The sequence below is a fragment of the Oncorhynchus kisutch genome, linkage group LG28 (assembly GCF_002021735.2).
Source record: "Oncorhynchus kisutch isolate 150728-3 linkage group LG28, Okis_V2, whole genome shotgun sequence".
Lineage (NCBI taxonomy): Eukaryota > Metazoa > Chordata > Actinopteri > Salmoniformes > Salmonidae > Oncorhynchus > Oncorhynchus kisutch.
Genome location: NC_034201.2, coordinates 9215650 through 9236683, shown reverse-complemented (window position 1 = coordinate 9236683; position 21034 = coordinate 9215650). Strand labels below are relative to the sequence as shown.

General features: G+C 40.6%; 2 protein-coding genes and 1 pseudogene across 7 annotated transcripts; 1 reads left to right on the top strand and 2 right to left on the bottom strand.

Moving 5' to 3' along the window:
- The first annotated feature begins 4347 nt into the window (after nt 1-4347).
- On the top strand, nt 4348-10933 carry bada (BCL2 associated agonist of cell death a). 4 transcript variants are annotated; one of them, XM_031807798.1, is made up of 5 exons: nt 4348-4828; nt 5038-5110; nt 5272-5376; nt 5547-5773; nt 9479-10933. In XM_031807798.1, the coding sequence occupies exons 3-5, from the start codon at nt 5277-5279 to the stop codon at nt 9578-9580; spliced, it is 429 nt and encodes a 142-aa protein (XP_031663658.1). In that variant the 5' UTR covers nt 4348-4828; nt 5038-5110; nt 5272-5276; the 3' UTR covers nt 9581-10933. The 4 variants fall into 4 exon arrangements, with proteins under 4 accessions (XP_031663658.1, XP_031663657.1, XP_031663659.1 ...); XM_031807797.1 differs by having other exon boundaries at nt 5035-5110; XM_031807799.1 differs by having other exon boundaries at nt 5038-5376.
- Nucleotides 10934-11413: 480 nt separating this feature from the next.
- Nucleotides 11414-14405, bottom strand: LOC109872488 (uncharacterized oxidoreductase Mflv_4205-like; annotated as a pseudogene).
- Nucleotides 14406-16337: 1932 nt separating this feature from the next.
- zgc:77262 (RRM1_2_CoAA_like domain-containing protein) lies at nt 16338-20571 on the bottom strand. Of its 3 annotated transcripts, none has more exons than XM_020464262.2 (2): nt 20297-20571; nt 16338-19778 (listed from the first exon to the last, which is right to left on the bottom strand). In XM_020464262.2, the coding sequence occupies exon 2, from the start codon at nt 19643-19645 to the stop codon at nt 18689-18691; it is 957 nt and encodes a 318-aa protein (XP_020319851.1). In that variant the 5' UTR covers nt 19646-19778; nt 20297-20571; the 3' UTR covers nt 16338-18688. The 3 variants fall into 3 exon arrangements, with proteins under 3 accessions (XP_020319851.1, XP_020319850.1, XP_020319852.1); XM_020464261.2 differs by having other exon boundaries at nt 20258-20559; XM_020464263.2 differs by having other exon boundaries at nt 19992-20477.
- Between the last annotated feature and the right edge of the window lie 463 nt (nt 20572-21034).

The window sequence follows — 21034 nt, the reverse complement described above, 5'->3', positions numbered from 1 at the left end:
TGGTTTTGGATTAATGGACTGCCCACAGACTGGCATTGTGTCTATGGTTGCATAATCGAAAGCCACTTATAATCACATCATTCTGGATGAGCCCCAGCCCAGTGAGTGACAGCAGACCTGGCCTCCACAAATTTTCACTGAGTTTCCCCTGACAGCAGGGCCTCCCTGCACAACCTTAGGCTACTAAACAATGGATATATATTCATGTAATATCAAGTAATCATGTTTTCTATGTTTTGCCTCTCACGGAATGCACCATTAGCCTACTTGCTCACAGCTACAGATTTGAGCCACCAAGGCATCTACAGTAACAAAGCCATTCAGGTTAGTTGATCAGGGCCAGGGCAGGTGAGTAATCCAATTCCCCAAGCCCCTGTGGACATCGACTCAGTTTAAACCAGGGATGGGCAACTTTGATAGGGTGGTGGCCACAAAAAAATCAGAACTCATCATGAGGGACCGCAGTCTGTGTACCCACATGTGCATACCCCCCCTCCATTTTGTGCAATTCAACACATTTTGCCATGGGGGTGTAGAGAAAATGTTGTCGTTTTAAAGCAAGTCTGCTGCAATTCTACACATTTTGCCAATGGGCGGAGAGTAGATTTAGCAATTTATAACTAATTGTATGCGATTCTACAAATTTTTCCATAAGGTGGAAAGAATTGTTTGCTGGTTTTAATATGATATCTGAGTAAGACTGACAAACAAAATCAATGGGGGCCCCCCAGCCGGTAATTTGACTATGATGATTAAGTTTAGATAGCTGGCTGCAGACTAACTTACCAATCTAAAAATGTTTTGCTGACATGGGTTAATTGAGTGACTATCATTGACTGACATAGCAAGAGAAAAACTGCTGATGCACAACCAAATTTCGAAATTGCACCTTGTATATTCTACTATTCTAACTTAGAACAAACAGTATGTTGAGACCTCAACTGCGTGGTTCTGGTACCAGTTCCAACCGACATTTTCCCTTAAAAATGTATATGTGGACAGCATAGATCGAGATGGCTTGCATTGAGCAATAACCCTGATTCTCACAGACACAGGAGTATGTATATTCTGTCTGTGTGAAGCAGGATGTGAAATCTGACACCACTTGAAGCTGGGATGTCGGTCCTACCATTTAATTAGCTCTTTCGACTGTCCATCAACGCCTGGCTGAACTCTATGTCACAGCCACTAACAAAGCATGTCTGAAATCCTTGCATTGTAATGCAACAGGAGAGAGTGGTTTTGTTGCTGTAGCACATTCAGAGCTCATTTATAGCCAGTAATCTAAAATAATGAATAGATTTTAAACAAAAAAACACTTTCTGTTTGTCATAGACAGTCAATATTAATATGAGATGAAAAGTCAGCTCCTAACGAGTCCAGGAGGCTAACCCCTGAGCTGACAAGGTACAAATCTCTCGTTCTGTCCCTGAACAGGCATTTAACCCACTGTTCCTAGGCCGTCATTGAAAATAAGAATTTGTTCTTAACTGACTTGCCTAGTTAAATAAAGGTTTTAAAAAAATGTTTTGATCAAGAGACACCTTTAGAAAATATGCACACTAAATATGCAAATATGTATTTTACAGTTATAAGGAAGGTGAGATCTTATGGTCATTTTATCAATTGATTATACTATATTTAGAAACGAATATAAGTCATTTCAAGCCTTATTCCTACAGTTTTGTTGAATAGGAAATACATAATGTAAAATATTTCATATTTTCAACACATTTGTACTGTGTACTTGAGCTTGTGTCCTCAAAAGTGACTACACTTCAGCAATTTATAACAATCTTTTTACCAGAAAGGTGATATTTGAACCTTTCTTGGAGTGTGCAGCATTGCTAGTTATTGTTTGTGGCCCTGTCATGATAGATTATTACTTTATCACTCAGACCAGATTACATCGATTACATCTTCGATTAAATTTAGTTACAAATGATCACCCCATACTAATGTGCACAAAGGGTCCAGTAATCTGGTCTGAGTTCATAAACTAAATCAGTAATCCCGGATGGGAAACAGCAGCAGTAAGATTTACTGTACAATAAAATACTTAAATAAACCATCCAAGCTCAAGAAATGATAAATAGAAAACAAGCACTGACGGATTTAGGTTGATACCATCAGAAATATTGACTATAGGCAGCCTTGACACTGCTCATTTTCTAAGACACTAGAAAACAGAAAATATATCCCAAACAGTGTGTGTGTGTGTGTGTGTGTGTGTGTGTGTGTGTGTGTGTGTGTGTGTGTGTGTGTGTGTGTGTGTGTGTGTGTGTGTGTGTGTGTGTGTGTGTGTGTGTGTGTGTGTGTGTGTGTGTGTGTGTGTGTGTGTGTGTGTGTGTGTGTGTGTGTGTGTATTCATCCATTTGACTACTGGTAATGGTGAGACTTTCAGTGAGCACACAGGCACTCTAATAAGGAATATTTAATTTCTTCCCTATCATTGCATGTTGCCTTGACATGTTGAGTTGTCTCTGGTAGAGACTGTGATCTAAACTTATACCCATGAAGTGCTAGTGTTAGTAAAACAGTCCAAACAACTAATAATTCCAGCAAGCCTACTACCTCCCTTTCCAGAAATGTTAGCAGGAATGACCCTCCCTTATTATGAATTAATATTAAATGCACTTGTAGTGGTTGATATGGACTCAACAGTCTAAATTACAATCCTGGATTTTGATTGGACCATTTTATAGCATGCTACAGTCAAATAATTTACAGCACAGCTTTGATGTATAAGAGTTTCCCGCCATCTAGTGGCCATAAAACGAAACTACAACTAGATAACTATAGTAAATAAAACACCATATAGTAAATAAAAAAACATATAGGCAAGATAGAGGTTGTATCTCAATGTTTTTTATGGCTTCCTTTCCTCGTTGCCTTTCCGGCCACCTTCTCATCTCAGACAACTTGATATAGTGTTGCAAAGGGAGGTTCTATAACTGGACATTTTCTACGTTTACCAGTAAATTGCCAGAATTTTGGTGACTTTACATTTTTGGGGGGGAATTTTAACACATTTCTTTTTTTTGGTACTTCAGATTATTACAGGGGTCTGTATCTGGCCATCTGTATGGCCTTATCAAGTGTAAAACTATATAAAATAATCAAATAAGGTGATCTTAAAATAGAACTAGAATGACATTATCCTAAATATAAACCATCAACTTAGTGAATGCCATTTGGTGTTTAACATGAGGGTTTCAGCATGAAATATAATTTCTATATTTTTACACACTTTTATTTAACCATGTCAATATTTGTTGTAAATGTTTTGGTGCCAAACTGGTGGCAGTTTTATTTTCTTCTCATTTACAACTGAGACCTGGCCAAGATAAAGCAAAGCAGTGTGACAAAAACAACAACAGAGTTACACATAAACAAACGTATAGTCAATAACACAGTAGAAAAATGTATGTACAGTGTGTGCAAATGTAGGGAGTAGGGAGGTAAGGCAATAAATAGGCCATAGAGGTGAAATAATTACAATTTAGCATTAACACTGGAGTGATAGATGTGCAGATGATGATGTGCAAGTGCAGTTGTGAAAAAAAGCAATAATTGGAAGAGATACAGAGTTAATTGAAAATAATGCCATTGCTGATTAGATGCTTTTTTTCAGCTATTTTCTCTTGAACCATATGGTATATCCACTAAAAACTCATATACACAAATTAATACTATATACGAGTATATATATTTTTAGTTATTCAAGTTATTCAAGTACAAATTACACAAGTTACTATAGATTTCCATTGAATACCCGTTTATTACCAAAATGACTGAACGTTCCAGTAACTTCGGTAAATTACCAGTAGTTTTCCAACCTTAACTTGATGAATGCAATCATTGGATTGGAGAAATAACCAGTGGTTTTATGTACGGGTGCTTTTGAGGGAAGGGGTCTGGGGAATAAAAGCAAACATAGGTTGACGTGATGCCCATCATTACAGGTCCATCATCATGGCCAGAATACTGTTCTGCTTCAAACAAATGAAAAATAATTAGGGGTGATATCTCAGATAAATCCACCTTCTCAAATTCAACAGTGAAAATTGCTCTAAATTACCGAAGAAGAACAAATATACAGGCCATTGGGAAATGTGTCTACCTAATGTAAAAGTGTGTTTATTCATCAGATAATCTAAATCTCCACGACAACACATCTACGATCCACTACGGATGGGCGAAATTGATAACAAGTCAAGAGTCGTTTGGCTTTCCATAGCCCTTTCGCAACAGTGACGTTTTGACAAGATAGTCACTCAGTAAACCCTAGCAGCGTGCCCTTATTGGCTCTTTCTGAATGCCAGTGGCAGTCGATTGGGTAAAGAGGTACTATTACAGTGGCGTACAAGACGACGGAAGACAACAAAAACATTGGGTGCGTCGCCTGTGATAGCGTAGACTGTGAATGTAGGTAATCACGTGAAGACATTTCGATAATAATTTGAGAATGTCGTCCAACTGAAATAGAATTTTGCGAAGGCAGTCGTCAAGAAAATAACAGAAAATAAGAAAATAACATGTCAGGTAGCTAGTTATACAAGTTCATTTTGAACATTTGATCCGGCTCCCGGTGGCACACAAAACAATTCAACGACTAATCAGGTAACGCTAGCTAAAGGTAGCTAGCCCGTTACTATATTTTTGTATTCGGGTGTGCCACATGCAATGCGAGGAAATCATCACCGACCGGTTCGTGGAAAAGACAGAAATATCATATCACCTCCAGTTTAACATTGACATAAGAAGAGGATAACCAAAATGTAATCAACCCTTTTGTAAGTCATCAGGACTCGAGACAGGTCCTTGGGTAAGTTCTAGCTAGCTAACTGGTTAAGTTACTTGACAAAAATATGTTGCAGATATTTTCTAAAAAGTTCAATTTATATTTGTCAATAAAATACATTTATAGTGATTTTACCAACACCCTGTGGTGATAGTATATCCTTACAGTAGATATACACTGAGTATACCAAACATTAGGAACACCTTCCTAACATTGAGTTGCCCCCCCAGCAGAGTTGCAGTTCTTGACACAAACCGGTGAACCTGGCACCTATAAGGGATCATAGCTTTCACCTGGATTCACCTGGTCAGTCTATGCAATGGAAAGAGCAGCTGTTTTTAATGTTTTGTATACTCAGGAATCGGATACATGGCTATAATCAACACTATCATTCACTGTGGATGTCCATTTTCTCTTCATATATTTACAATGGACCCACACACATGATTGTGTGGATGACAATCCAGAAACCATGAATGAACAAGACGAGTCTGACCACTCAGGAACCACACACTACCCAGAATTTCAGCTCCATAATGTCTCCGCTACGACGAGCATCAGACCACGACCAGGTCAGAATCAAACTAGAATTTACCCTCAAACTTATCAAGCCTGGAAATGTAAAATAATATGAAAATGCATTAATACTCAGTTTGGATACATGTGTGAACCTCTTAAGTTATATTTAAATATATCTAACCATATCTCAATCCCCCCCATCCCTTTCCACTCACTGACACAGGTGGGCGAGCTCGGCTCTACTCCGAGTCCCAGGTGTGCTCCCAGGTTGGCAGAAGGGATGACACAGAGTTTCAGGATGCAATAACTCCTACTGAGGAGGGCGGGGGCGATGGGGCTCCTTTCCGAAGCCGATCACAGTCTGCTCCTCCTACACTGTGGGCTGCAAAGAAATATGGCCGCCAGCTGAGGAGGATGAGTGATGAATTTGACACCTGGCTCGACAAAGGGGTAAGATATGAGGTCGGACAGAGGAGTGTACAATTGAAAGAGTGGGGACAGAGCAGACACTCTAGTTCCTATATACTATACATTACTATACAGTAAACCTGTAATCAATTTGACTTCATCCTTCGCTACATGAATGGACTCCAAAAGTCTAGGCGTAGTGCATTTATGTACTGTAGGGAGCTAATTTTACCAGAGTATCACTACTTGACAGTGATTGCGGTAAAGATTGCTTAATATGGACGTAATGATTCACCATCGGTCCCCGATTCAAATGTTTAAAATAGAACTTGATCGTTCCGCAAGCCCCAAAGGATCCAAATGTAGCATGCATCGGTCAGAAAATTGATTCAAACATTAAGAATTGCCGATTCACCAACATGTTTTGCTCATACTACTTTCTTTCTACCTTTCAAAAATACCTCTATTGTGACAACTGATGCGTCCTCTCCTTCCGTGTTGAACTAAGTATGTAACTGTGTTGACAGTCATTGATCCACGAGTCGTGTTGCATGCCGAACAACCCTAGCGACGTGTGCACATTTGTTCATATCCTTTGCTGGTTAGTGAGTTATTAGCCCAGTTATAGCTCATTTGTAGTCCGCAATGGGTTAATGGTTGCTTCCAACAAGAGCACAAAACATGTGCATTTCTAGACATCTTTGAAAAGCGCGAGTCAGGTAAAGAATCTTGTATTTTGAGACAGGCTAGTAAGCTATCGGAGACCACTGTCATCTGGCTATACCTGCTGAACGGGCCTTACAAGAGATTCACCATTAGCAATGCGTTTGGTAGTTTTGCTTTAAACAATCAGTGTATACTGATATAAATATTGATACATTACTAGCTCAAACACTTAATTGCAAAAATGACAGGGAGCCAGGCCCAGCCGATCAGAAATGTCTTTATTACAGACAGAAATGCTCTTCAGTAAACTCCCACAGGTGAAGAAGCCAGACGTGAAAGTCCTGGGCTGGCGTGGTTACACAGGTCTGCGGTAGTGAGGCCGGTTGGACGTACTGCCAAATTCTCTAAAATGACGGAGGCGGCTTATGGTAGAGAAATTACTTTAAATTCTCTGGCAACAGCTCTGGTGGACATTCCTGCCATCAGCATGCCAATTATATGCTCCCTCAAAACTTGAGACATCTGTGGTATTGTGTTGTGTGACAAAACTGTGCATTTTAGAGTGGCCTTTTATTGACCCCAGCACATGGTGCATCTGTGTAATGATCATGCTGTTTAATCAGCTTCTTGGTATGCCACACCTGTCAGGTGGATAGATTGTCTTAGTAAAGCAGAAATGCTCACAGAGATACAGTGGGGCAAAAAAGTATTTAGTCAGCCACCAATTGTGCAAGTTCTCCCACTTAAAAATATGAAAGAGGCCTGTGATTTTAATCATAGGTACACTTCAACTATGACAGACAAAATGAGAAAAAAATCCAGAAAATCACATTGTATGATTAATTAATTTATTTGAAAATTATGGTGGAAAATAAGTATTTGGTCAACTACAAACAAGCAAGATTTCTGGCTCTCACAGACATGTAACCTCTTCTTTAAGAGGCTCCTCTGTCCTCCACTCGTTACCTGTATTAATGGCACCTGTTTGAACTTGTTATCAGTATAAAAGACACCTGTCCACAACCTCAAACAGTCACACTCCAAACTCCACTATGGCCAAGCCCAAAGAGCTGTCAAAGGACACCAGAAACAAAATTGTAGACCTGCACCAGGCTGGGAAGACTGAATCTGCAATAGGTAAGCAGCTTGGTTTGAAGAAATCAACTGTGGGAACAATTATTAGGAAATGGAAGACATACAAGACCACTGATAATCTCCCTCGATCTAGGGCTCCACGCAAGATCTCACCCCGTGGGGTCAAAATGATCACAAGAGCGGTGAGCAAAAATCCCAGAACCACTTGGGGGGACCTAGTGAATGACCTGCAGAGAGCTGGGACCAAAGTAACAAAGCCTACCATCAGTAACACAGTACGCCGCCAGGGACTCAAATCCTGCAGTGCCAGACGTGTCCCCCTGCTTAAGCCAGTACATGTCCAGGCCCGTCTGAAGTTTGCTAGAGAGCATTTGGATGATCCAGAAGAAGATTGGGAGAATGTCATATGGTCAGTTGAAACCAAAATATAACTTTTTGGTAAAAACTCGAATTCGTCGTGTTTGGAGGAATGCTGAGTTGTATCCAAAGAACACCATACCTACTGTGAAGCATGGGGGTGGAAACATCATGCTTTGGGCTGTTTTTCTACAAAGGTACCAGGACGACTGATCCGTGTAAAGGAAAGAATGAATGGGGCCATGTATCGTGAGATTTTGAGTGAAAACCTCCTTCCATCAGCAAGGGCAATGAAGATGAAACGTGGCTGGGTCTTTCAGCATGACAATGATCCCAAACACACCACCCGGGCAATGAAGGAGTGGCTTCGTAAGAAGCATTTCAAGGTCCTGGAGTGGCCTAGCCAATCTCCAGATCTCAACCCCATAGAAAATCTTTGGAGGGAGTTGAAAGTCCATGTTGCCCAGCAACAGCCCCAAAACATCACTGCTCTAGAGGAGATCTGCAAGGAGGAATGGGCCAAAATACCAGCAACAGTGTGTGAAAACCTTGTGAAGACTTACAGAAAACGTTTGACCTCTGTCATTGCCAACAAAGGGTATATAACTAAGTATTGAGATAAAGTTTTGTTATTGACCAAATACTTATTTTCCACCATAATTTGCAAATAAATTCATAAAAAATCCTACAATGTGATTTTCTGGATTTTTTTTCTAATTTTGTCTGTCATAGTTGAAGTGTACCTATGATGAAAATTACATGCCTCTCATCTTTTTAAGTGGGAGAACTTGCACAATTGGCTGACTAAATACTTTTTTGCCCCACTGTATAAACAAATCGCATCTAATCAAACTGAATCGCACAAATATTTTCAAACTAAATTGTATTGTTTCTGTATTGTATTGGAGCCCATTTATCCAGTAGTGCTGGAGGTCGCTTTGGTTTCGGTTCGATAATTTAAAAAAAATGAAACGTGGGTTGAATGCTGTAACAACACAGAATAAAACAATAAAAGTCCCATGATGGTAGTGGCTTCCCATTACTGCAATCACTATCATTTATTAACTTTATGAAAATATTTCTGTTGTTTTGTTCATTGAGTATACAAAACATTATGAACACCTTCCTAATATTGAGTTTCCTCCCCCCTTTTACCCTCAGAACAGCCTTAATTCGTCGTGGCAAGGTGTTGAAAGCATTCCACAGGGATGCTGGCCCCTGTTGACTCCATTGCTTCCCACAGTTGTGTCAAATTGGCTGGATGTCCTTTAGTTGGTGGACCATTCTTGATACACACGGGAAACTGTTGATTATGAAAAACCCAGCAGCTTTGAAGTTCTTGACACCCTCAAACTGCTCCGCCTGTCACCTTTGTGTGCATTGAGCTCATAGAAAGAAATATTATGAAATGGAATTCAAATTATCGATGTCGGTCAATTAGTTGTTTAAAAATGACAAAAAACAAAACATTTTGGTTAATCGCTCTCTGATTCAGAGGGGTTGGGTTAAACGCGGAAGACACATTCCCCCTTTCCCAATACCGAATCATTTTGAAGGGAAAGATGCACATCCATACTGCTTTACATAAAAATGTATAGAGTTGACCTTTCTATCCATTTCCCTCCCTAGGAGCCCAAGAGAGGGATTAGCCCAGGAGGGGTCAAGCAGGAGGTCTCCCGGGGATGGTTCTCTTTCCTCTGGAGTCCAAACGAGGCCGAAGGCAGGGAGTGAAAAAGTTCACACCTCTTTCAAAGACCCAGCCAAGGCAAGAAGGAGCTCATACTCATTTCCATAACGACTGGACCACAGCTGAAATATTCACGTCCCGTGTGCATACTTTTGTGGAAATTACAGTATTTTTATGGAAAATATCACCAGTTCAAATGTGACCTTTTTGTACAATCAAATCAAACGTTATGTAAAAATTCACTGCATAATTGAAAATATGTTGCGATAATTAACAATAAGTTATTCAGTGCATAATAGATGCATTTTCTAAGCGACAATCTCTTGTGCTACTGACATATTTATAACATATGTATAACAAATATTTCCAGAGAAATTTCATAAATTGTTCTATTGAAAATGTTCTACATTTGTAGGTATGAATTTCAAGACCTAATAATCAATGGTTTGAAGTTCACAAAATGTAAATATACTTTTGAGATTCTTAAAATATGAATCGTTAGCTATGCTAGTCTATTGAATGCTTTATTCTGCAAAAACAAATTCTGACTTCACATAAGCTCTTATAACTCTTCAATTCAGGGTTTTGCCAAAAATGGCATGTTTTGACATTCAACAATTATCCTCATACATACTTTGACTGATACACTCAGTTTATTTTGGTATTTATCTTAAACTTAGAGACTGTACATTTCATAATGTTCTTTCATTTGCAATCATCTTTAATTTAATCTGTATATTTTTTTTCAATTGTATATTATGCATACCGATATTTAAAACAAAAATGAAGACATAATTACAATCCAGGCCATATACACCCTTCAACTGCCTTATAAGCAAATATTCTGAATACTGTTAAGTCTTCGGTTGAAGAAATATGAGTGTATATAGATAGGGCAGTCTGGTGTAGAACAACTATGGTCACTGCCTTCAGTTAGAACTGATATTCTACTTGAAACTTTCTGTGTCTTAACATTTTGATATTTCTCCTTTTCATTAATAACTGTTAACTGTTTTTACATCTTTTTATGTTATGTAACAGATGAAATGTTTGAATTTCTTATTAAAACTAGTGCTGCACCGATATAACATTTTTGGCTGATACCAATATCCAATATTTTCCTTGCCAAAAAAACAGATTTTTTTTGGGAGTCCTTTTAAGCATTTCTTGTACAGTTAAATAGTTAACACACACAAGGATGCAGCGGTCTAAGGCACTGCATCTCAGTGCAAGAAGTGTCACTACAGTCCCTTGCTGTGCTGTTTTGTTGTCCATTTGTTCAGCCGTTTCATTCTCAACCAGGATTTCTATGGAACGCCGTTTGGGTCTTTGTGTGTCAAAAAATATACTATTTAACACTATTTGAAATGTCAAATAAACTTGTTGACCAATCAGGACCTGAATATGATTACACGTCACATAACAATGCGTTCATACATTTTTTTAACATAGTTATTACACTGTGATTACACTAATCACTAGTATTTCATGTCACACCGATTCATCGATACGTATGCTATGATGCTGGTGAAGTTGTCTCACGCACCTACAGTGCTGTTCATAAAAAAATCTAGCTGGCTCACGGATGCAAACAATGTTCTTCCCCAAAAACATAGCAAAACAACAATTTGTTTCAGTAGCTATAGTTCGCTAGCTAACTATATAGCTAGGTGTCATCATCTAAAATAACCCTAATTTATAAGACAGTTCTTATTTGATGAATGGTGGTCAGACCCATCTATGTGAAGCTATCCACAATGAGGATTAGCTACACTAGAGGACTTTGCGGTTCGCCTTCAGAATTTATTTTATTTTATTTAATTCACCTTTATTTAACCAGATAGGCTAGTTGAAAACAAGTTCTCATTTACAACTGCGACCTTGCCAAGATAAAGCATAGCAGTGTGAACAGACATCAACACAGAGTTACACATGGAGTAAACAATAAACAAGTCAATAACACAGGAGAAAAAAAGAAAGAGTAAAGAAATAAAGGTATGGCATAATTATATTTGTATTAATTTGCCTTACTGTCAATGATTAACTAATTAAAACATAACAATTGTTATTTGCAAATCTTTGTTGAACTCATTCATAATAAGCATTTTAACATGTAATAGGATACAACTATGTTAACTAACCTATTGGCCAAACATTTGTTCAAGAATCAATGAACTATGTCCTAAACATAATATGGTAAATTAAACATTTCATTATAGGTCGTTTGTAGTTCAGAATTACACTTAACACATAATGTTCTATGACCGATCAAATATATTGTTGTGGGGCTCTCTCCTCTAGACCACACTAGTGGGATCTCTATTGCAGAACCTTGTTCCACTGTCCATGTCAGACAGTCTCTCCATCCAGGTCAAAGTCAAACACCATTTTCTCTCACCCTCTCGAGCCGTGAAGACCTGGGTAACATAGCCACACCCTACTGAGTGGCCCACTGCAAGAGCTCCTGGGAGGCAGTTCTGCCATGCCCTTCCGCCATAACCACAACTTATGGTTCGGCAACAGGGTACCTTTCCCCAGGGAGGAATACGCCTGGAAGCAGACTCCTGAGTGCCTGCAAATCGTCCTCAGCTCCCTCTGTGCCAGTCTGGGATGGAACTCCACCTGCAGAATGGCAACAAAGAAATAGAAGGCAATCAGAGTTCAAATCCCAGGCCACTTAAATTAATGCATTAAGTAAACTTTTAACAAGGCACACCTGTTAATTGAAATGCATTCCAGGTGACTACCTCATGAAGCTGGTTGAGAGAATGCCAAGAGTGTGCAAAGCTGTCATCAAGGCAAAGGGTGGCTACTTTGAAGAATCTCAAATATAAAATATATTCTGATTTTTATAATGCTTTTTTGGTTACTACATTATTCCATATGTGTTACTGGTACTGTATATATAAATAATGGTGTGTAAAGACAGTATGGACAATATATGAATAGAAGTGACCAGTGTTCAATGACTATGTACATAAGGCAGCAGTCTTTAAGGTGCAGGGTAGAGTAGAGTGTGGTAGCCGGCTAGAACAGTGACTCAGGCTAGTGGTGTTTAAAGCACCATTACTGCCTCCGCCTTTAAGATGGTAGTGGGGTGAACAGGCTGTGGCTCGAGTGGCTGAGGTCCTTGATGATCTTCTTGGCCTTCCTGTGACACCGGGTGCTGTAGATGTCCTGGAGGGGAGGCAGTGTGCACCCGGTGATGTGTTGGGCTGACCGCACCACCCTCTGGAGAGTCCTGCAGTTGTATACTGTGCAATTCCTGTACCAAGCATTGATACAGCCCGGAAGGATGCTTTCAATGGTGCATCTGTAGAAGTTTGTGAGGGTCTTGATGGCAAAGCCACATTTCTTCAGCATCCTTAGGTTGAAAAGGTGCTGTTGTGCATTCTTCACCACATTGTCAGTGATGGCTTCATTGCGGCCCAGTCGATGTGGATGGGGGCGTGCTCCCTCTGCTGTCTACTGATGTCCACGATCAGCTCCTTTTGTTTGTTGATGTTGAGGGAGAGGTTATTTTCCTGGCACTACTCAGTTAGGGCTCTTATCTCCCCGTAGGCTGTCTCATCATTGTTGGTAATCAGGCCTATCACTGTTGTGCCAGCAAACGTGATGATTGAGTTGTAGACGTGCATGGCCGCACAGTCCTGGGTGAACAGGGAGTATAGGATGGGGCTGTGGGGCCCACGTGTTGAGGATCAGTGTGGCGTAGGTGTTGCTGCCTACCTTCACTTGGAGTCGGCCTGTCAAGAAGTCCAGGACCCAGTTGCACAGGGAGGGGTTCAGACCCAGGGCCCTGAACTTAGTAATGTGCTTGGAGGGCACTATGGTGTTGAAGGCTGAGCTTTAGTCAATGAACAGCTGTGACACTTAAAAACTGTGCCCTTGTTGTATCCACCAAATCTTGAGGGTATCAATGTACTTGTAGCACAGCAGGGTGCATCCTGCAGGTCTCCAGCAGCTCTGTCAGGTGTCTTGGAGAGTAGTTTGAGACCCCAATTGTTCCGAGCATCTCATTGGCATGGAGCTCCTCCATGACAGTCCAACTGTGGGCTCAATGCTGTTTATTCCTCTAGTCCTCTGATTCCAGACCCTCAGTCTCAGGTCCATGGATCAGGTACAGGTCCCCCCTATCCCCAGCTTCTCCAGTCTACGAGCACAGCCCTCTCTGACCATTGGGCCCATGTCCGCTGGGTACAGCTTAATGATGAGGAAGATGTCAGTTTGTGCTTGGGCATCAGGTCCAACAAGGCACAGCCCAAGTCTGTTTCATTGCCTTACACTGTAGGAGTTTTAAAGGCATGATTTCCAGCCCCGACAGCAGCTTCAACACTCAGGTGCATTTGCTTACCCTGCAGCTTGTATGTTACTAGGCCCAGGGGGGGCAGCCCGTGTTCAGTCTAAAAGAGGGCAGTGAAGAAGACATCACTGCCAGATGAAGGGACTGGGGAGGACTGTGCTTTAAGATTTTTTTTTTTGGGGGGGGGGGGGACATTGTGGATATAAGCCATACTAGAGACGAAAAGGCGAAGAGAGAGATTCTCTTTATTCGGGCCAAAATTTGTCCACGAAAATAAGCCAATGAAGTGAGGAATTTTTGTATGGAGGTCAATGAGTGTCGAATTTGGTCAACAAAAAATGTAATTGCTAAATTGCTAAGGGGACGCTTATTTGATCTAATAAAAGTTTTGTAATGGTTAGGTTGTTACAAATGCACTGATGTAAATGGACACGTGGCATTTCGGCAATTTACCCAAAAACAACTTTTTTTAACCTTGATTTAACCTTTATTTAACTAGGCAAGTCAGTTAAGAACAAATTCTTATTTTCAATGACGGCCTAGGAACAGTGGGTTAACTGTCTTGTTCAGGGGCCGATTTTTACCTTGTCAGCTTTGGGATTCGATTTTCGGTTACTAGTCCAAAGCTCTAACCACTAAGCTACCTGCCTAACTTGCCCTGTTGACATAAAGAAAGATAGAGGACTCATCATTGATATAAGCTGTTTTTACATGGACATTGCCATTGAGGGCTTCCACCATTTTAAAGTTGTCAACTGGGTGGGGATTCCTATGAGTTGGGAGCAATCAGCCAATAGGTAGGTTTCCATTGACCCAGGTTCGTTCGACAAAAGCAATGTTGCAACAACAAAAACTGGTGGATTTAGATTTTTTTGTTTTGTATTTTACTCCCTTTTTCTCCCCAATTTCGATTTTGTCTCATCGCTGCAACTTCCCAACGGACTCGGGAGGGAAGTTGCAGCGAAGTTATGCGTCGAGTCATGCGTCCCCCTGAAACATGACCCGCCAAACCGCGCTTCTTAACACCTGCCAGCTTAACCTGGAAGCCAGCCGCATCAATGTGTCGGAGGAAACACCGTTCAACTGATGACTGGGGTCAGCCTGCAGGCGCCCGTCCCCCCACAAGGAGTTGCTAGAGCGCGATGAGCCAAGTAAAGACCCCCCGGCCAAACCTTCCCCTAACCTGGACGACGCTGGGCCAATTGTGCGCCGCCCTATGGGAGTCCCGATCACGGCCGGTTGTGATCCAGTCCGGGTCTGTAGTGACGCCTCTAGCACTGCGATGCAGCGCCTTACACCACTGTGCCACTTTTGGGAGGCCCATGTGGGTTCTTTTTTCAAAGTTTATTTTTGCAACAAACTTTCGAATAAATGATGGTTGCCGAACAGACTAATTTTGAAGGTCGTGATATTATCACGAAGCCTAACTATAAAGTTCCATTCCCAATTTAATTCTAAATGCCTACTGCTTACAAAATCCATGTATTTAACTATAAAAATAGTTTCTTTCCATGACAAGGATTGTCTTGTCTTTCAAGAATGACTGAATTGCTTTACATTAGACCGTGGCAATAAATACTTACATGAGAATTATTAGAATATGGCAAATGGTATAGAACATTTGTGGTCAGAACTGAAAATGCGTGTGCGAGCAAGGAGGCCTACAAACCTGACTCAGTTACACCAGCTCTGTCAGGAAGAATAGGCCAAAATTCACCCAACTTATTGTGGGAAGCTTGTGGAAGGATACCCGAAACGTTTGATCCAAGTGCTATCAAATACTAATTGAGTGTATGTAAACTTCTGACCCACTGGGAATGTGATGAAAGAAATAAAAGCTGAAATAAACAATTCTCTCTACTATTATTCTGACATTTCACATTCTTAAAATAAAGTGGTGATCCTAACTGACTTAAGACAGGGAATTTGTACTAGAATTAAATGTCAAATCATGAAAAACTTAGTTTAAAATGTATTTGGCTAAGGTGTATGTAAACTTCAGACTTCAACTGTATATGTTTAACACAGGGTACACAAACATGTTGTAGTATCTGAGCGAGGTTGGCTACATTCCAAAAATATTTCACATTTTCCAGTCATTTGCTTCACGCACTTCATCACATGCACTGGGAACACGCATTTCAATAATCTACAGTGGCTTCCTTCAACTACTTCTGATCTAAAAATCTAGACTGGTATAAAAATAACAAACACAGCCTAAGATCAAATTAATTCATTAGTTATTTCACTTTACTGCAGATGATCGAGTGGCCATATTTTATGATTAAATTATCTCCTTTGCTCATCTCCTGGATCTCATCTCATCTCTCCTGGCTTTTACGCTTACTACCCAGATCCTTCCATCAGATATCAGAAAACTGTCCTTTAAATATTCAGGTAATGCAGTAGACTGGTATGCTATTTTACATAACAGAGAATTAGGTGTTCCCTCTTAACACAGAGACACACACGATGAAGAACACAAGTCATGCCCAGCATTGGAAATCAATATAATTTATTGCACAGCAGATAGTAAAATAAGTCTTCAAAATGGCGGCTGTTAAAAAATTCCCTTAATGATAAATGAATGACTAATCGTTATGCTTAAATACTTACAAATCCTTAAATATACCATAAGGAACCGTACACAGTGACGTGCTTTAGACAGAATGGAAGAGGAAAGAGGGTCGAAAGAGGACAGTATCCGATTCTAATCCATGTGCTTGAAAAGGGATCATGGGCCAAATCCTAATTACTTTCCAGAGTTCTTTGTCCTCATTCTCACGTGTCAATCAAGTCCTTCAAGACCAGATCAGCAAGGACAGAGAATTAAGACATTTCAGATTAGATTTTTTGGACATAACTGAAAATGTGCACCATTGTGGGACCATGGATTAGACTGGGGAAGTACACCATGGAGAGGTTGCAATGTTGCACACCATCAAAATAAATAAATACTAAGACATTTATCAGAGACCATGCTGGAGGCCCTGTGCATCCTTACATTCAATTTCAGTACTTTCAGTTTTCCTGTCAAGCTCATGACACAACTTGTCACTTACCTTTTTCAGATGAATGAAAGCTTCCATAGAATAGCTTATGTACAATATCAATTAAATAGCAGCAGGTAAGGGTTACATTTTACCGGTCCTACTCCTCTATTTGGAGTAAACAAGAGGGAAAAGCCATGTGTAAGGTCTTACACAAAAGTGAGTTTAGTCACAGTTTAGCCCCATGTGGGGGTAGGTTATATGAAAGTTCCTGTATACACCCGACATCTTACCTTCTGCAGATGTTTGACCTCCAAACACCTCAACACCATTGACATTGTTCTAAGCTACTCGCTTGACCACCGGTGAGGATGTTTCCCCCACCCCCCCCTTCCAATTCATATCTGGTTGTAAAAGGACAAAAAACATTTCAATTAAACAATTTGTAACTGTCAATCATGTATTTGAGCAATAATTATTCCACTATCAATTCGTAAAGATATAGTCAACTAAAAAATAAATGAAATGAAAAATCGACGGGATCAGAGGTCGAACATTTATTTAAGCGGCCAAATGACAACAGCGGTTGATCAAGACATTTGTTCATGTATTTCTTCTAATAAAAACAAGTCAGATTTGTCCTTATAGGCGTAGATTTCTCAATTATTTTATCTTGGATTACATCCATTTTATACAAAAACAAAAAGGACTTGTTACTCTACGGACAGCGAGTGATTCATATGCATAATGTCAAATAGATATACAGGCTGTGACTCCGGAGATGCAACAATTTTTCGGTGGTTATCTTTTTATTTAGTCGTCAAGTCGATGAATCGGTCGTATCGGGTTTCGTTTCGGAGACAATGCTTTATCCTATGATGCTGCACCGAATGTGGCAAGGCCTTCAGATGAGATGAGCTTGGTCAGCTGATGCAGTGTGCTTGGTTAGTCAGTCAGCTAGTTTGCACACAACAAACACCCCAACCTTTGAATTGTGGTGAATGACAAAAACCTGAGTGAGAGGGATTTTAGGGGACTAAAATCCTCAGGAAGAAAATAAAAATGTCTTTGAGAAAAGTGTATCAGGACTTGACAACAAAATAAATGTGATAGACAAGTATGATATAAATAACTTACCACTGATAATTACATATCAATTTCCCTTCAAACTGTCTCCAAAAAAGCAGAAATAGTTTTAGTCAGTGCCATCCACTCAATGTAGGGCGGGATTCCCCAATAGGTGGCCCGTAACGATTTTATTTGCCGATTTAGGAAATATGTTCACAAGTATTACTACGCATAAAGAGGTATATGTGATCATATTCCAATGTAATTAAGGTTTGAAATTATTCTGTTTTTGTCAAATATGATCTGTTTTGGATACTTGAGGTCAATTTTCAGTGTACAAATTATTTATAACTATGTTCCGGCATTCCAACCCTCCGCTGAAAGAAAAATATGTCCACGGCTGAATGTAATTGGGGACCCCTGATGTAGGGCCGACTACACAAAACATATACTACATTTAAAAAAATCCTAAACTCCTTCAAAAATTCAAAATATGACATTAATATTAACAAACATTCAAAGACACAAGCTTACCACCTCAAGTCTAAAAAATCTGGCAACAATGAAAAACTAATATAAAACGCATTCAAAGACTGCTGATATGGCTGGTGATTATTCATGATCAACAAAAACTGGTCAAAATCAATTAAGTGTGCTGCTTGACTTGACAAGTAAGCTTTATGAATGAACGGTATTGTTTCTATTACCCGTTTTTCTAAAAAACTGCGCACTCATTGCCAACATACTCATACACAGCATCTTCCACCAAAAATATATTTCAAAAAGTGCCCTTAGTAGCCCCTACCAAAACCATTGGAGTACTTCTCCTCAAAGTAATCATCCTTATCAAAGCCTGAGCCCAGAGCATAGCACATAGAGGAAGGAGGGGGCACAGAGCTGCCACCAACAAAATCTCGCCCGGCACCCCTTCGGGCATAGCTGGCAGAGGAAGGTGGGGGTGGAGACCAGCTAGCCAGGGGGCTGCGCTCCCGGTAATAACAGGAAGTAAGGGGGGGAGAAAGTGGCCGCTGAGGGAGTGGGGGAAGCCGTCGCTCATAAGGATCCTGCTCATAGTAACGTGAGGAGGAAGAGTATGGGTCATGGAGGACACGCCTCTCATAGAAGTCACACTCGTAGTAGGCCCTAGGAGGGGGTGGGGGAAGGGGAGGAGGAGGGGGATAGCGACCACGAGGTGGGTAGTAGTCACCGTGTAGAGCTCGAGGGGGGAGGTAGTGAGGAGCGTCGTGTGGGTGAGGTGGATAGTGGTGAGGGTAGTCATCCCCTCTGCCATTTCTGGCTTGATTGTTGCGGGAGATGGATACAAAGATCTTTTGGCCCTCCATTTTAGAGTGGTTCAACTTGGAAATGGCCTCATAGGCCTCATTTTCTCTCTGCATGTGCACAAAGGCAAAGTTCTTCACAATGTCACACTCTACCACCTTACCAAACGGTTGGAAGAGCTCTCTTATCTTAGCAGCTGTGGTCCCCTCAGGGACATTCCCAACGTAGATCTTGGTGGCATTGCGGACCTTCGTAGTGGCAAACTCCACAGTGATGGGTGCCCCATTCAGCTCATGCTTATGGAGTTCTGCCACTGCCTTCTGGGCTTCCTCCTCCTCATTCATGTGCACAAAGCCATAGTTTTTCAGAATGTCACAGTCTGACACCTGACCATATTTCTCAAAAAGAGTACGCAGTTCTGGTTCTGTGGTTGAGGAATTCACGTTTCCAACAAATATCTTCACCATTTTTGTATGGTAGCTAACAAGACACAGTCTTGACTTAGCTGTTTCAGAGAAAGGTGTGTATCAAGTGTAAATGAGGATTCCTGGAGGACTCTTCTTCAGCACTCACACGGTGACAGAGCAGCTTCTTCAGTCTCTAAAACCAAAATTAAGAGAAGTTAGATAGCTATTAAGATCTCATTAGAAACGTTATAGTAAATTGGAGTCCTGGGGGTTTTCTCTGGCACACTCTTGGCTCTTAGGGGCTAACATTAGCTAGCTTGTTGCAGCCAGGCTAGGGTCGGAGCTGACTAGTATATTTGCTAGTACATTAGCTAGCTGACTGATAGCGAGTTACAAAAGGACTTACCAATTACCTTAGTAGATGTAGACTACTGTAGCTAGACAAATAGTTTTGCTAGTGTATGTAAGGTTAGCGAGCGAGCTAACTAGCCAACTGAAAAGCTGTCAGCAGTAGGCTAGCTAGCAAGCTAACAACGTTATAGTAATGTTAGATATGTTTAACCGTTAGTAACTAACTACATCAAGCTCAAGTTACCTAGCTACCTTTTGAGGTTGTACGAACCAAGTCACTTTTGTTTAGTCTATTTCTGTACAAATTCACTTTAATCTCACCTTGCCAGTTAGGTTACGTAGCTAGCTATGTAACGTTACCTTCCTTGTACTTTGATGGCTTCTCACCAGCCCCACATCGGTTTCCACTAGATAACGCAGCCACAAAGTCACAATTGTCTATATCGAAAACGTTTTTGAAACGACAAACATGATTTTGTGAATTTAATTTAAGGTTATGCATAAGGTTAACAGTGAGGTAAGGGTTAGGTTTCCAATAAGATTTTAATAAAATCAATTGTAGAAATAGGCGGGGTTTATGTCTTTGTGGCTGTGGTAACTAGTGACTACACCTTCTCACTGACAGCAAATGGCGTGAGCCAGGCAGCAAGCCAGCTGGCTAACTGAAGAAGGAAGAGGACTTTGTCGTGCAGCTGCGTACCAACACCAAGTACACTGCTCAAAAAAATAAAGGGAACACTTAAACAACACAATGTAACTCCAAGTCAATCACATTTCTGTGAAATCAAACTGTCCACCTAGGAAGCAACACTGATTGACAATAAATGTCACATGCTGTTGTGCAAATGGAATAGACAACAGGTGGAAATTATAGGCAATTAGCAAGACACCCCCAATAAAGGAGTGGTTCTGCAGGTGGTGACCACAGACCACTTCTCAGTTCCTATGCTTCCTGGCTGATGTTTTGGTGCTTTAACTCTAGTGGTAGCATGAGACAGAGTCTACAACCCACACAAGTGGCTCAGGTAGTGCAGCTCATCAATGCGAGCTGTGGCAAGAAGGTTTGCTGTGTCTGTCAGCGTAGTGTCCAGAGCATGG